Genomic DNA, 12,914 nt, shown 5'->3' with positions numbered 1-12,914 from the left:
GGTTGTTCGAGAACGCGGAGCGCAACTACCCCCACCCGGCCTACGTTGATACAAACAGCTTAGCTAGTTGTCTGAACCTCAACTCACCTTGAGGTGCTCCATGGCACCGGATGGCCAATGTCAAGAAGACTCCCTGTATTCCCTGTCCAGCCAAGTCTCCTCGAGTCTCTTGATCATGGGCAACGGGTGCGGGGCTTTGCGCTACGACCAAGCGGCGAAGGTAGGGACTCTGAGTCTACGACGGCTGGCGCAATCATTCAGCATCTTAGGCCCGGGAAGTGACGGATGAGCGCAGGAAAGAAGACGGCGAGCTATGCAAACCTTGCGCATGCAATGATATCGACGAAGAGGAAGAGGAGGACACACATTGAACTTGCGAATTCACGCGTGAACGACGCCGGCGCGTACTCGGCGCGTCCAACCACGTTATGTCACAGATAATGATGTGACACAGTGTAACGCGCTCCCGCTGACACCATGATGCTGACATGGACAGTGAAGGTTCGAATTGAGACTCGACAGCTCGGCCGTGTTACAATCAGCATGGAATCCATGCCAAATGTCTATGTACGGCCGGTAGGTGTACCCATGAGGATAGACTTCATTGGCTATCCAGCACTACGGACCGCCTGGCGAGTGGTGAACTCCAGCGTGACTCGGAGACCCGTTACCAACATCGGCGGAATCTAGTACTGTCAAACTGTCGTAATTGAGACTGAGGCATGCATATATGGCTTCGTGAGGAAAAAAGTCGCTCTCGATCGATTTGTGACTTTTACTAGTGAAACTTTTAGTACGACGGTACGAAAAGTGTGGCAACATACCCCGCAACCTGACTCAAACTTGATTGCTGTCATGAAACACTTTAGTCTGTTCCATGGCCGCAACCAAGGTCATGGTGAAAGCATGCCAGATCACAGTCGTTGAAGTAAACCATCGCATTGGCTAGTCGCAGATGTCACCCGCTGCGCATTCGCGTTGTGGGGCCTGGGCGTCCAGCGCTGCGTCACGTGCCTTCATCGCAAGCGTTACGGAAAGGTTTGACGGTCGACCGGCGACGTTATGATAAGTTACTACGTGACAGTCGTGTTTCCCGTCGCCCTCCTCAGTCTCCTCTTGCTGGTTGACTTGTCACTTGTGGTCGACTCTTCATCGCGATAGCTTCGCGCTTCAGCTGCCTGCCACATTTCTTGCAGTGTACAAGACCAGTTTACGCATTTATTCACACCATTGCTCGCCTTCCGACGGAAAACATTTCCTGTGAGTCATGGTCCTGTCCCCGGGCCAACGCACTGACGAACTCAAATGATTGGCTCGCCGAAGACCAAGGACAACTAGCTGCATGAATGAGCTTGATGAAGGCTTCTGTTGCGAATTGTGCTGTTGCTTATTCCAATCGCGGGAAAGGGACCGTGTACATAGGACTGCAGAAACGACGCGGAGCGACTTGTTGGCGACTTCTGCACGGACATACTCGGACGCAATTGGGTGCATCATGCAATCAGTACAGAGACGCTGACCGGGATAACAGAATGCCCAATCCATTAACTCATCCTTCGCCTTCACATCGTCCGCGCACTGCGTACAGCAGTACCATATGGGCACCAGCGTCGTCATATACTCGTACACCGCGACCGACATGCTGTACCTTGCTGTACGTGTCAAGAGCTCACAGCACGTGATTTCTCTCTAGCCACGCGAAATGCAAACTTGAAGTCGCGTGCGTTGTCCGCCGTTGAGGTCCTTGAGGACGTTGAGGGCCCTGCGGGTGTAGATATCGTGCACAGTGTTTTGATCACCGTGATAATCTCGTCGCAAAACCCAGCTCGGGCTTGGTCGCGCCTTCTGCGAGTTTGGAGGGCGCAGACAAGCAGCGGATCCTGCGGTGTTCGATGATCCGGTGCGTTTTTTATGACTAGGTCAGTTTGAGAACCATATTGGCAGCGAAGTTCATGGCTGCGGCTCGCTGTTATTACGCAGCATACACAGACATCGGACTGACAAAGAGCGAAGTGAGATTTGTGGATACTTTGTTGACAATCTACCACTCGGTGGGCGTTCATTGTCGAGATGTACGTGACAATGCTGTATGACACAATATTCTATGTTGACTCGCCGACTGCATATTCCGCGCCGGCTTTACGCTGAGACCGATTAATGCGATAACAAGGGCCCGGAAAAGAGACCGCGTAGGCACGTGAACCCTGATGCAGATGCACCAGTTGTTGGCGACTTCTTTACGAACATACTCGGACGCAATCAAATCGGAGTCGAATCTTACGGTGCGTGTAGACGCTGGCACGCTGCTCATCAAGATTACATACGATCAGGCAAGTTAAGCAGTATATTGCCCTGTCCATGGCCATCAATTCACCCCTTCACCTCCTCATCCCTACAGCAGTACTTGCCATGTTCGCCGTTGCTACACGCGCCTCGCGATGTGTCCAATGTGCGTAGAGTTGATGCCACGTGATCTACCCTTGGCCCCACGAAATGCAACATCGCGCGTGGTTTCCACTGTCAAAGACTACGGAGGTAGATCTCGTGCAAATGTGTTTGATCTTTACGAGTATCCAGTCCCGGCACCTGGCCCGGGTTTGATTGCGCCTTCTCAACACCGCGGGTTCGGAGGGCGCAGGCAAGCACCGGATTCCACGGTATACGGTGACGCGATTCGTTTTTGACACTTGGAGTTGGGCATCATAACGAATCACGATGAGGGTACTGTCATATACTACACGACACATTTCCTGCTCCCCCTCACCTCGTGATGCCAAAACTAAACTCAGGCTAGGTCTTCAAGTTGAGCTGAGCTTGAGATGACTTGCTCACTGCGGCTCACTGGCTCATACAAAGCATAGATTCGCACCTCGCTGGCAAAGAGTGGACCAAGTTCCATATTTGCTTTTTACTACTCGAGCGCTGAAGGATCTCTGGGATGTACGCGGTTGCCCATACTATTAACGGTTTGCTCGGCAACTGCATTTCACGCTAGCTTTGTATGCAGCCTCGGTGCTTCGCAGACGGAGTAACCCTCTTTTTTCATCTTTCTGCAAGCGATATCGAGCCGACTCGGAGTCCTCAGTTGGGCGGGCAACTGAGGAGGAGGTTACGGTTGGTCACGGACACATCAATTTCCGCGTGACGCCATCGTAACGCTGCTGCCGTGGTTCAACTTCTCTCCTCCTACCCTCTCCTCCTAGTTTCTACCCGAACTTCTACTCCAGCTGCACCGGTGCAGCCTGTCGTGATTCCTCCGCTTACCTTATTCTCGAAGTAATCCCTATCTGTGATTCCAACGTGGCTTTGAATAGGAATGTCTGCTCGCTCGAGATCATTCTTACCGTTCGCAGCCACGATCTATTACGATACTACTCAAGGCGGACACAAGATGAATTCGTTTATAAAGAACAAGGAGGAAACTTGCGCATACTACTCCCACTTTATGGTATCAAGACTTCAAACAGCTGGGTATTCCGGCACCCTCGTACACGATCCTCCAAAGTTGGCAGAGCGGGGCGGTGTTGTGCTACTGGGATTTGCAACTAGGGGTGAGTCCCTCATCCATGTCACTACGCCCATTAATCCCTAGCTTAGGAGGATGTGGTCGCCAATGCACGGAAGAAAGTGCAGGACATCATAACACTCGGTTCTTACCGGAAGCATCAGATGTACGTAAATCAATAAGTCATACTGCGTCGACTGACAGGAGATTGTCACTATTCTGTCAGCGCGGAGATCAAGGTGTTGAGTCCGTAAGCCGCTCATGTTTTGACCTTCGGATACAAGTGACATCTTTGCCATTACGTCGCACAGTAACAGATGGCTCATCTCGCCGTCGAACTCACGTACTGAATATGACTCCTCCGGCGCCGCGGACGCACTCCCTACGTCCCACAAGAGGGCACTTTCCACCTCGGCTGATACGCTACCTGCCGAACTGAAACGACGTCGCGTCAGCGGCTACATCGACGGGAAACTGCAAAACTGGGTCTCACGGGCATCCGCCGTCACTGCGATCACCCACACCACCGTCAGGTCCGAGGACTTCTTTTCGGGTTCATCCCATCGGCGAGCTCGATCTCTACAGTCTGGCAGTCTTGGCCGCGCGGAATCGATCACGGGAGGCAGCCTCTCTGTTGTCTACGAGGGCGATAACATCAACCCTCCCTCGGGCGGTTCTATGTCTCGCTCTGTAGCTTCTAGGCATCTGAATCACCTTGGTCTCGCAACTGATGATGCTATGTCTTCGACTGGCCAGCCTGGGGATCGCTCAGCCACGGCAGCCGGCGGCCTGCCGTCTGCCAAATCTCATTCTGCCAACGCCATTGTTCCTGCTTCAGCCTCGCCTCAGGCTCCCGACAACGACTCTGATGTCTCGTATATGGGATCTCAACTGTTTGACGTCTCCGCTGCTTTGGCCTTTAGCACTCTATCTGCCCCTTTGCTCATTGACTCCGAAGACTTGGTCAGTGGCGTGCCAGCGATTCTGCCTTCAATCAAGCAACACCGCAACAGGAAGTGCCGAGGACTCGGACGACCAACGCTTGCAAGACTTGAACACCGCCCTCGTGAATCGAGTCAATGACAACTCCATACAGATCATCGCGCTTCTGGCGGAGAAAAGGGGCACTGTGAGCAAGGTCAGAGGTGAGCAGTCATGAGCATTCACTCCGTGCAAGGGCATAGCTGAGTCCGGAGATTGACATGGTCAATTTTAAGGGCTAGACCTATGCATCCAGGTACATGACCAGGAGATTACGAGCTTGACACAGAATCTTGATGGTATGTAGCTGTCTGCCTAGCCCGAAAGCTTCGTAACAATCCTGATCACTGAAAATCAGCATGCAACGAGAAGATTGGGCATCTCCAGACATCGCTGGACAGTATAACAGCGGAGTGTAGATGTAGGTCGTCGATGCAGAGATGCTGTTGAACCTGCACTGATATCTGGAAGATCTGCGAACACGGCAACTTCATGGCTCGGTCGAAGGACCCGCTTCTGCCGGCGAACACGATGCACCCGCCTCTCAGGCTTCAAGTTAGTGCAGTCAGGCACGACTACGACTGTCATCCTCAACTTGGACGGCTCCACGACCTCTTCACAGACTATTTTCACAGACCATCTATATTGCACTACAATCCTTGTGTCGCATCAGTCATTATGTATCATCGAATATAGCAATGTGAACCACGAATGTATTATTCAATACGCTCACACAGAGTTGTTCCGAGCGATCAATGAACAATTTAGATCTGAAGATCGGAGGCGTCGTAGTCTAGGGTACAAGAAGATACGATGTCGACAGCACCGAAACCTCTCGTATTTGGGCTGCGATGTCTACCGCCGCAAAAGACCCAGATCCCGCTCAACAGCGCGGATACTGTGCAGCATCCGCGTTTCATCTGCAATATTGCTCGCATGTATCGCGCGGAAGCCTTGGACAGCATCATATCAGTTTATCGTTTCGAATGCAGCAGAAAGAGAGGGGCGTACGGCTATTCTCCTCCCTCAAGCAACGCAAGCGGTCACGCGTGTCGTTGATCCCACGGAGCCAGTCTTCGAGCAGCCTTTGTCAACTCGGGGAAAACAAGGAATGTTCATGACGTACGTGTACAATCTTTGACGAGCTGCAGCTCGCCTAGTTCGGACTTCCTGATCTCCCGTTGCAGGTTCGCTTCCGCTGTGTCCTCCAATTCACCGCGATGGGATGGCTCGACCTTGTGGATGGCATGCTCCGGCTGTGTGCTGTCGTACCCGACGAGAGTCCCCGTGGACTGTTGCAATACAACCTCTTCCTCCATTTGCTCGGTCTTGACCGGCACGGGCGACTGCGTGGTGGGTTGGAATCCACGGCGGATACTTCCGGCGTCCATAGAGTCCGCCTGAGCGTGTCCGAGCTCCGCAGAGATGCTGTGGAAGGCGGTCGCAGCATCGACTTCGACTTTGATGGGCCTTCCTGCCATCATGTTAAGGGAGCCGTTGCCTGGCGCAGGGACATTGAGGGTACGTGTCTTGTCAGCTAGGGCTTCGTTGCGCGCGGCCTGCACATCTGAAGGATGTCCGGGATTGGCGGTAGACAGTCCCCTGACGAGAAGCTCGGCTGACTTCGAAACAGTAGCATTGGCGTCAGGAGTCCGAGGTACACGAGACGCAGGTAGGCTGAGTCGTGAGATGCACGTCAGTACTACTGGCAGGATGCTGATGCGTAGACCAACTTACCTTGCGTGTGGTACCACTTGAATTCGCGCGCTGTGTAACAAGGATTGTTGAGTATGATGTTAAACCGGGCGCCTGATCATGAGACTTCTTACGCAGTACGCGTAGGAAATGCGCGAGAATACATTCACAGTTCCACGCCGTAGCCAAAGCCGACAGGACATACGCGATATGGTCAGCCGCAGAGCCACTGGTGCTATGAGACAGCCATAACGGAATAAAAACATAGATGTCCATTCATCGGGACCTCCGCGTTCTGCCATGACGGTTGAAAACTACTCACATGTTCAAAACCTGAAGGAGTGCGGGATCCTTGCGCACTGCTTGGGTCCTTGACCGTAGATGTTTGATGACCCGTAACTAGCGGTTCAGAACGTCAGTCACCAATCTGCTCGATTGTGCGTAAGGTCGAATGAACCTACCCCATCGTCACCCTTCGACTTCCAGTAGCACATGAGTCGAGCGTGCTCCCAATCGACGAGCCAGACCTGCCTCGGAGGCGAGAAGTCAAGTGTTGTGAGATCCTCAGCAAGGATCGTCTCGAGGAAGTCGCCAGCTTGTTCCCTGTGGATCTTCATGTATTCTGCCTTGAGGCCAAAGTAGTCGATTGTAATCGCGAGCGCGGGCATCCTGGATAGAGAACGAGAATCGACTGTGTTTAGAGGGGAGAGTGCAAGAGTCGGACGGGTTGAGACTGCGTGCGACGTCAGAAAGGAGATGCGGAGAGGCTCACATTGCAATCGGCTCCATTGCGATGCGGCTCTATACAGCCAGCCGCTGCCGGGTAGGACCACGCGCTGGTTGCCAATTTGACTGTCCATCCCGTCGATCACTAGAGAGCTGTCCAAAACGGCTGAATAGGTAGTCATAGATGAAATTAGCACTCGGCGAGGGACCTGAAGGCCGCTGTAAATCTGTAAATCCCACCTCCAAGATGCTCACTGACGGCAGTAAAGGATAAATTTCTCCCTTATGTCCAGTGAGTACTGTCCAGTGAAGACCGCCAGGCAAACACAATCGAGCTGCTGACCGACGTGATAGTGGGACATCCTCTAGTATCACAAATGAAATCCGCCGCACGGGTGACGAATAGTGTAGCGTACCAACCGACATCGTTCTCCTGAGTTCTGCGTCAACAATAGGCCGCACACCCGTCACCGTTGACTATTACGGAACGTTACCTTTCTGACGTCTTTGCACTTGGTTCGTCTTTGGGTTCATCTTCGGGCTGCTCGGTCACTGGTAGGTTCGGGTATTGCTATACCATATTCACTCTTGCATGGATATCTTGATATGAAGAATGAATGAAGGAACGGTGGATATTTTGACTCGCTCGCGCCCCTCGACACCTAGCAACGACCAATCAAGTCATTTATGAGGCAAGGTGAGAATCCGTTCCATAAAGCACGTTTGGTTCATTACGCAGGTTAGAATCATTAAGTGTGCCGGTATCGTCGCCAGCGCGCTGCCCTACTATCTTTGCGGTCACGATCAGAGAGTCAGAACCAAGTTGAATTGTCAACCGAAAGTAGGGCGACTCACAGTACTCCGTCACGATCCTATGAGTTCTAACATACAGAAAACTCTGTATCTACTCATTGACAATGCGTGCACGATAGGCGACGACGTGAGTCTAACGGAAGAGTCGAATTCAGTTGGAATTCACTCACTCGGTCCACTGCCGAGATCAAGTCACGCTGGCGTCTATTCGTGACCTTCAAGCTGGCTGCGTGACCTAAAGCGCAGTATGGCCAGTCCTCCTCCGAAGACCAGATTTGAAGCGACACATCTCCAGTTCGTTCCTGCTCATCCTCTTGCCTGTGGGGAGCCAACTTATTTGCTGCGCAAGCCTACACGTGATGCACCTCTAGGCAAAGGAAATGCAAGACTGCGTTGGATGTCGACGGCTGACATCTGTACCGATTGCAGACCCTTGTACCCGCGCCCAGCCCCGGGCCTCCAAGGAATACGTTCAAGACGGCACTAACCATGCTTACACGTATAGCACCGGAGATTCAAGCGCAACGGCAAGGACAAGATGGTGCACTGGGGAGCTTTGGCTAAGCTGACTTTTTGCGCTCGCGAACGACCTCGTCGGTAAGCAGTAATACCGTATCTTGGTTTATAGCACCGTTGGATCTGTTTTGGACCCTAACATGTCACTGTACCCTGCTCGCTGTCTTGGTCTATTTCCGCGCACGGCATACAAATCTAGTTTTGCTTCACTCAGGACCTCGGACATGGTCTGACTATGTTTACCGATGAACGTTTGAACGGCCTTCATTTGGATGCAAGCTCTCATTTTCACTGACGTTTTTCAAGATCTCAGCGCCCCGGAAGCGTGGGCTACGGGGTCACTCACCCAAGGTTGACTTTAGAGGCTGGCAACAGCGGCTGACAATGGCAGTCAGTTCTGGAATCACACTGACCCAGTGCATTCCCATCGCGTGCTTATATCGCCTTTCAACCGCCGTCCACACTTCCTTCTTCAAGACCCTGCCTCGACCAATCATGTTCACGGTCAACATCCACTACCGTGCCGGCGGCTCCAAGAGTGCGTACCTCAGACGTCCCACTCCCCAGGACCGCGACTACCGAGACAAGTTCCTCCGGCGGGACCTCTGGTACATGCGGCTGCCCGAGCCGCATGCTATGACAGTGGAGAGCAGGCAGGACGGTTGGCTGGTGTGCAGTTACAGGGCGGATATACCGGTGTGTCATCTATTCGCTGCTCTTGAGCGACACCCATGGGCTGGCTTGTCTTACCCCGGTTGGCAGGATCTATACGAGACCGTGCGTTCACGCGTCGAGTTCATTTTGAAGCCCGAGGCTGCGAGGCTGTTGGAGCTCCTCGAGATGTACGTGCCCTGCCATGCTGCGCATACAACCGACTCACGTTTGCTTACTCTGCAGAGCCCACGTCGAAGTTACACCTCCGTAAGTCGCTCAGTCGTGCTACAAATCAAAGGTATCCACTGCTCGACTAGCGTACATGCGACGCCGCCGCCGTTTCAACCGTCCAACATGATAGGCGACGTCAAACCAACTCCTAGCATACATGACGTCCTCCCTGCACCACCGCTGCCCGAGACGGAGACGGTGCTCCGCCTCCGTCATTTGCTTACGGTCCGCCAAGCCAGCGAGAACGTGCGCCAAAAAGAGAAAGAAGGTGTGATCTACTTGTCCTTGACGCGGCGAGCTGAACTAACACACTCACTCCGCGGTCGTGGATAGCCCTGCGCACGGAATGCGCTGAGTTGTGGTGCGATGAGCATCTAGCGAATGAAGAAAATGTTCGTGAGTACTCTCATCGCCGCTTTGCGTGCTAGCGTGGCTTACCGACGTCGGATTCGCAGGTCTGCGCCGCATCTTGAGGAAGGATGACGTTGCTCGAGGGCAAGTCGCGCAACAATGGGCGGCTTTCGTGCGGACGACCGAGGAGCTATGTGCCTAGCTCGCGGACCATGTTGTGGACCGCGCCTGCGGTCATCCTATTCGCTTATCCTTTGGAAGAATACCAGTGAGCTTTCTCACTGGCCCTCAACTGTCTGGGACACGAGTCAAATCTCATAGGATGACATCGTAAACAATCTGCTTCATTTTGTGGGCGCGTGTGTGGCGGTCCGCGCGAGACAAGATCAATGGGCGGGTACCCGGCCGGTTATCGCGCGTTTTCATAGATCACGATCCTCTTGGGCCCTCGCCCTCTTCAGGCCGTTCAGCGCCCAAAATCTCGGCTGTTGGTCGTCGAGCAGCAGCGCTTCGTGTTGTTTCATGGGGTTCCCTTGGGCAACCTGCCTCGGTGTGCACGACTTAGCCGCACGTGATTAGCCGCCCGCCATAGGGAACGCAAGAACGCGCGCCACCTCCACTGGAAACTGCCCGTTATATTGTCAATCTCGCGTACATGGTGAGGTCTGTGCGCACGAATCGCCCGGTCTCGGGACTCAGCCTGGGTTTGGTTGCGCCCTCTCAAATGCGCCTTTGGGAGGGGGCAGACAAGCACCAGTGCCTGCGGTAACGGTGATGTGTAACTTTTTGGTCAGTTTCCTATTTGTTCGAATTCTCATACGCAACACCGAGTGAAAAGGCGACATGAAGCGTGCGTAACATAGTCGCTAGCACCGTTTTATATTCCTGGTGGCGATTCATGATTTGTGGAGGAGGAGGAGGAGGAGGAGGGGATTCCATCTACTCCTCGCGTTCACGCGCCATAGGGCTCGCCACGCTATTCAGCAGCACGTTGGTGGCGATTGACGTGGGATTCGCACTGTCAGAAGACAGTCAGAGGACCAGCTCTACGCCAGCACCCAGATGTCATTGCGTCATCCCTTGCTGTCGCAGCCACGTCGTGACGTGTTTGCGTCATCCCGCCAAAACGGTCCTCAAAAGCGGACCCGCTGCAGTACTTGGTTCAACTTTCTGTCTTCCTCTCAACCATCACAACGTCGCACGGGTGCGGCCTGTCCTCGCGGCCTTCTCCTTCGTTCCTCTTGTATATCTTGCCACTCCTGCGCCTGGACAAAATGACCGCTTCCCAGCCTCACTCCATTCGACCGCTCGCGGTGCTCTTTCGTTATGATCTCAAGGGGCACAGAGCACGCTTTTTCGATCTCCGCATACGCAGCTTTGATTCATACTTTGTTCTGGAAGATCTCCAGGAGATGCGAATTCCGTATCCATCCGGAGTTGTCCTGTTGAATGAGAAGCGCGGAGAGGTTCTGTGCTCTTGGGGGCTCGGAGCTCATGGTCCTCAGACGGTGCGTGCTTCATTTATTCGCTCCCAAGCCCTGGCCTTGATGCGGTAGTTGATGTCGCCATTTGTCATCAGCCACAACTTGTCAACGCCGCTGAAGCAAGGATCAGAGCACTGTGTCTGTCTCGCTGTTACCGTCACCTCGACATGTGAGTCTAGTTTTCGTGTCTGTTGTTGTTCATTCCGGACATTGTGTTCAGCATAATACGTATATGCAGCGCAGTAGTATGACAGTGCCGCTTTTCGCGGGGGATCTGTGTAGAGCCTCCTGGACGCTGTTTTGTGGCGTCTGGTGGTTTTTGGTTTCACTACAAGCGTGTTTCTGATGTCCTGTCCCCTGCTGCCCCTGCCGACGTCAAACTGTCAAGCCACGGCACTCTAATGCATGCGAAATAGCAGGGCAGCGAGCGGCCTGGGGTGACCGACACCTTCATTCTACACTGCAGGTTGTTTTCATTGCTAACTTATCCCACATTCAGCATTGCGGTCGTACCTTTACAGGCGTAAGCTGTTCCCTGCCTTCGCGTTGTGACGTGACTGACTCTGTCACATGATGGCGGCATCGCCTGTTCTGTAGTGACGTTTTCCAAGAGAATCCGAATGCACCAGAAGCCACCGACCAGCATCGTCGTAATGCACCGAAGACAAACCCCCAGGAAACTCACAGTATGTCGAAGCCGAGATCGAAAGATGTCCCCAGAGTGCTGACGCCGAACGCAGAGACCGTACAGGCGGCTTCTCATAAGCGCTCCCGATCTGCAGCGAACGGCAATACGGATGCTCCTGCCCATTCGAAGCGCCGCTGCAGTAGTCCTCGCGGGGAAAGCGACTCGGGAGCTCCGACCACCTCCTCGACTACCTCTGCGGAGAATCGACCTCCGCAAGAACGTCGCACCCACCGGGCCTCGTCGTCTACCAAGCAAGCGAGGTCTGGCTCTGCTCCTCAAGGTGCTAAGAGCTCCGTCTTCCGTGGCTTAGGCAATTCTCCTGCTGCGTCGCATCACGAAGAGCAGGTCAAATCTACGGACTGTGCTGGCGGCAACACAGCTGTACGGGCTCTGGGTTCCTCTGGGTCCGCCGCGTCGTCGTCTAGTGCTCATCTCGCATCTCCCTGTGCTGCGGCCGATTTGGCTCCTGGTGCCTCTTCGGCTGGTCTCCTTGGCGCCTCGGGATCTCTGATACTCGGCGGAACGACGGCCCCTGTATCTGGTGCCTCCAATGACTCGATTCCATCAAACATACCTGTGACGACCCAGACCGTTGAACTCCAAGACGCGACGGCGAGGCTAGTGTCCCGCTGCCACAATAATGCGGTGCAGATCGCGTCGCTCCAGGAACAGCTGGAGGCCTGCAAGAAGGACAAGAGTGACTTGGAGGTTGATGTCATCCGTGAGTGGCTACCGCTTCCGCCTGTGCGTCAGACACTGACTTTGGGCGTGCAGTGATGGAGGTTGCCGTGAGGGCCAAGGAGCAGGAGCGACTGAACCAGGTGGTCCAGTGTACGTCGTCGCTCGCCTGCATTGGGACGTAGCATGCTGAAGGCAGTGTTCACAGCGCATAACGAAGCGATCCAGGAGCTGCAGAGCACGCTGTCGGACGTGACGACGGTACATGAAGGTAGGTCACTCGTGTTGATGGGCACGAGACGGTGCTGACGTCGTGCAGAGCTGCAGGTGCGGTACGACCGCCTTGTTAGAGGTTTGGATTCTGTGACTGCGTCCATCGCGCGCCCGTAAGGCGAGCCCATCCCAGCTGGCTTGGGTGTAGGATGATTGGATACGTCTGTGGACATATATTGATGTATCAGTGACATTTGTTTTGTACCACTGGTTGTGACCTAGAACACATTCTATCATTTTATATGTTTCATACCGAGGTTCCTCCATGTATCTGAGTTGTGACCACTCTTCTTCGATATCCTCATCCGCCTTAGTGATG

At 53.8% G+C, this 12,914-nt stretch overlaps 4 protein-coding genes across 4 annotated transcripts; 3 read left to right on the top strand and 1 right to left on the bottom strand.

Moving 5' to 3' along the window:
- Positions 1-3,445: 3,445 nt before the first annotated feature.
- On the top strand, positions 3,446-4,793 carry B0H18DRAFT_957878 (uncharacterized protein; the record flags this gene model as incomplete). The annotated part of the gene is made up of 5 exons (XM_048042631.1): positions 3,446-3,551; positions 3,710-3,755; positions 3,817-4,472; positions 4,519-4,634; positions 4,743-4,793. 5 exons carry the CDS (start codon positions 3,446-3,448, stop codon positions 4,791-4,793), a joined length of 975 nt encoding a protein of 324 aa, XP_047889043.1.
- Positions 4,794-5,181: 388 nt separating this feature from the next.
- On the bottom strand, positions 5,182-7,188 carry B0H18DRAFT_1030789 (uncharacterized protein). The gene is made up of 8 exons (XM_048030048.1): positions 7,148-7,188; positions 6,954-7,073; positions 6,643-6,872; positions 6,504-6,580; positions 6,224-6,253; positions 5,613-6,163; positions 5,498-5,560; positions 5,182-5,439 (listed from the first exon to the last, which is right to left on the bottom strand). Exons 2-8 carry the CDS (start codon positions 7,039-7,041, stop codon positions 5,342-5,344), a joined length of 1,137 nt encoding a protein of 378 aa, XP_047889042.1. The 5' UTR covers positions 7,042-7,073; positions 7,148-7,188; the 3' UTR covers positions 5,182-5,341.
- A 1,326-nt stretch (positions 7,189-8,514) lies between these two features.
- Positions 8,515-9,860, top strand: B0H18DRAFT_665863 (uncharacterized protein). The gene is made up of 7 exons (XM_048039037.1): positions 8,515-8,932; positions 8,999-9,078; positions 9,134-9,157; positions 9,208-9,389; positions 9,455-9,517; positions 9,577-9,740; positions 9,794-9,860. The coding sequence occupies exons 1-6, from the start codon at positions 8,621-8,623 to the stop codon at positions 9,672-9,674; spliced, it is 759 nt and encodes a 252-aa protein (XP_047889041.1). The 5' UTR covers positions 8,515-8,620; the 3' UTR covers positions 9,675-9,740; positions 9,794-9,860.
- Positions 9,861-10,639: 779 nt separating this feature from the next.
- B0H18DRAFT_1030778 (uncharacterized protein) lies at positions 10,640-12,914 on the top strand. The gene is made up of 9 exons (XM_048030047.1): positions 10,640-10,818; positions 10,874-10,980; positions 11,052-11,125; positions 11,456-11,479; positions 11,554-11,642; positions 11,697-12,365; positions 12,419-12,475; positions 12,531-12,593; positions 12,642-12,914. The coding sequence occupies exons 2-9, from the start codon at positions 10,885-10,887 to the stop codon at positions 12,710-12,712; spliced, it is 1,143 nt and encodes a 380-aa protein (XP_047889040.1). The 5' UTR covers positions 10,640-10,818; positions 10,874-10,884; the 3' UTR covers positions 12,713-12,914.

Source organism: Fomitopsis serialis, assembly GCF_022376445.1.
Source record: "Fomitopsis serialis strain Sig1Antser10 chromosome Unknown B0H18scaffold_87, whole genome shotgun sequence".
Lineage (NCBI taxonomy): Eukaryota > Fungi > Basidiomycota > Agaricomycetes > Polyporales > Fomitopsidaceae > Fomitopsis > Fomitopsis serialis.
The sequence above is the reverse complement of the archived record's forward strand: the minus strand, read 5'-3'. Positions and strand labels throughout refer to the sequence as shown.

What these genes read in the sequence shown, in the direction of transcription:
- B0H18DRAFT_665863 (XM_048039037.1), top strand. Translation starts at nt 8,621, where the DNA reads ATGGCAGTCAGTTCTGGAATCACACTGACCCAGTGCATTCCCATCGCG. An exon ending in GTTACAGGGCGGATATACCG is followed by an intron (nt 8,933 to 8,998) that starts GTGTGTCATCTA and finishes CCCGGTTGGCAG; the next exon opens with GATCTATACGAGACCGTGCG. An exon ending in AGCGAATGAAGAAAATGTTC is followed by an intron (nt 9,518 to 9,576) that starts GTGAGTACTCTC and finishes TCGGATTCGCAG; the next exon opens with GTCTGCGCCGCATCTTGAGG.
- B0H18DRAFT_1030778 (XM_048030047.1), top strand. Translation starts at nt 10,885, where the DNA reads ATGCGAATTCCGTATCCATCCGGAGTTGTCCTGTTGAATGAGAAGCGC. An exon ending in GAGCTCATGGTCCTCAGACG is followed by an intron (nt 10,981 to 11,051) that starts GTGCGTGCTTCA and finishes ATTTGTCATCAG; the next exon opens with CCACAACTTGTCAACGCCGC. An exon ending in AAACCCCCAGGAAACTCACA is followed by an intron (nt 11,643 to 11,696) that starts GTATGTCGAAGC and finishes CGCCGAACGCAG; the next exon opens with AGACCGTACAGGCGGCTTCT.
- B0H18DRAFT_1030789 (XM_048030048.1), bottom strand. Translation starts at nt 7,041, where the DNA reads ATGGACAGTCAAATTGGCAACCAGCGCGTGGTCCTACCCGGCAGCGGC. An exon ending in GCTCGTCAAAGATTGTACAC is followed by an intron (nt 5,561 to 5,612) that starts GTACGTCATGAA and finishes GGCTGCTCGAAG; the next exon opens with ACTGGCTCCGTGGGATCAAC. An exon ending in CTTGAGGGAGGAGAATAGCC is followed by an intron (nt 5,440 to 5,497) that starts GTACGCCCCTCT and finishes ATGCTGTCCAAG; the next exon opens with GCTTCCGCGCGATACATGCG.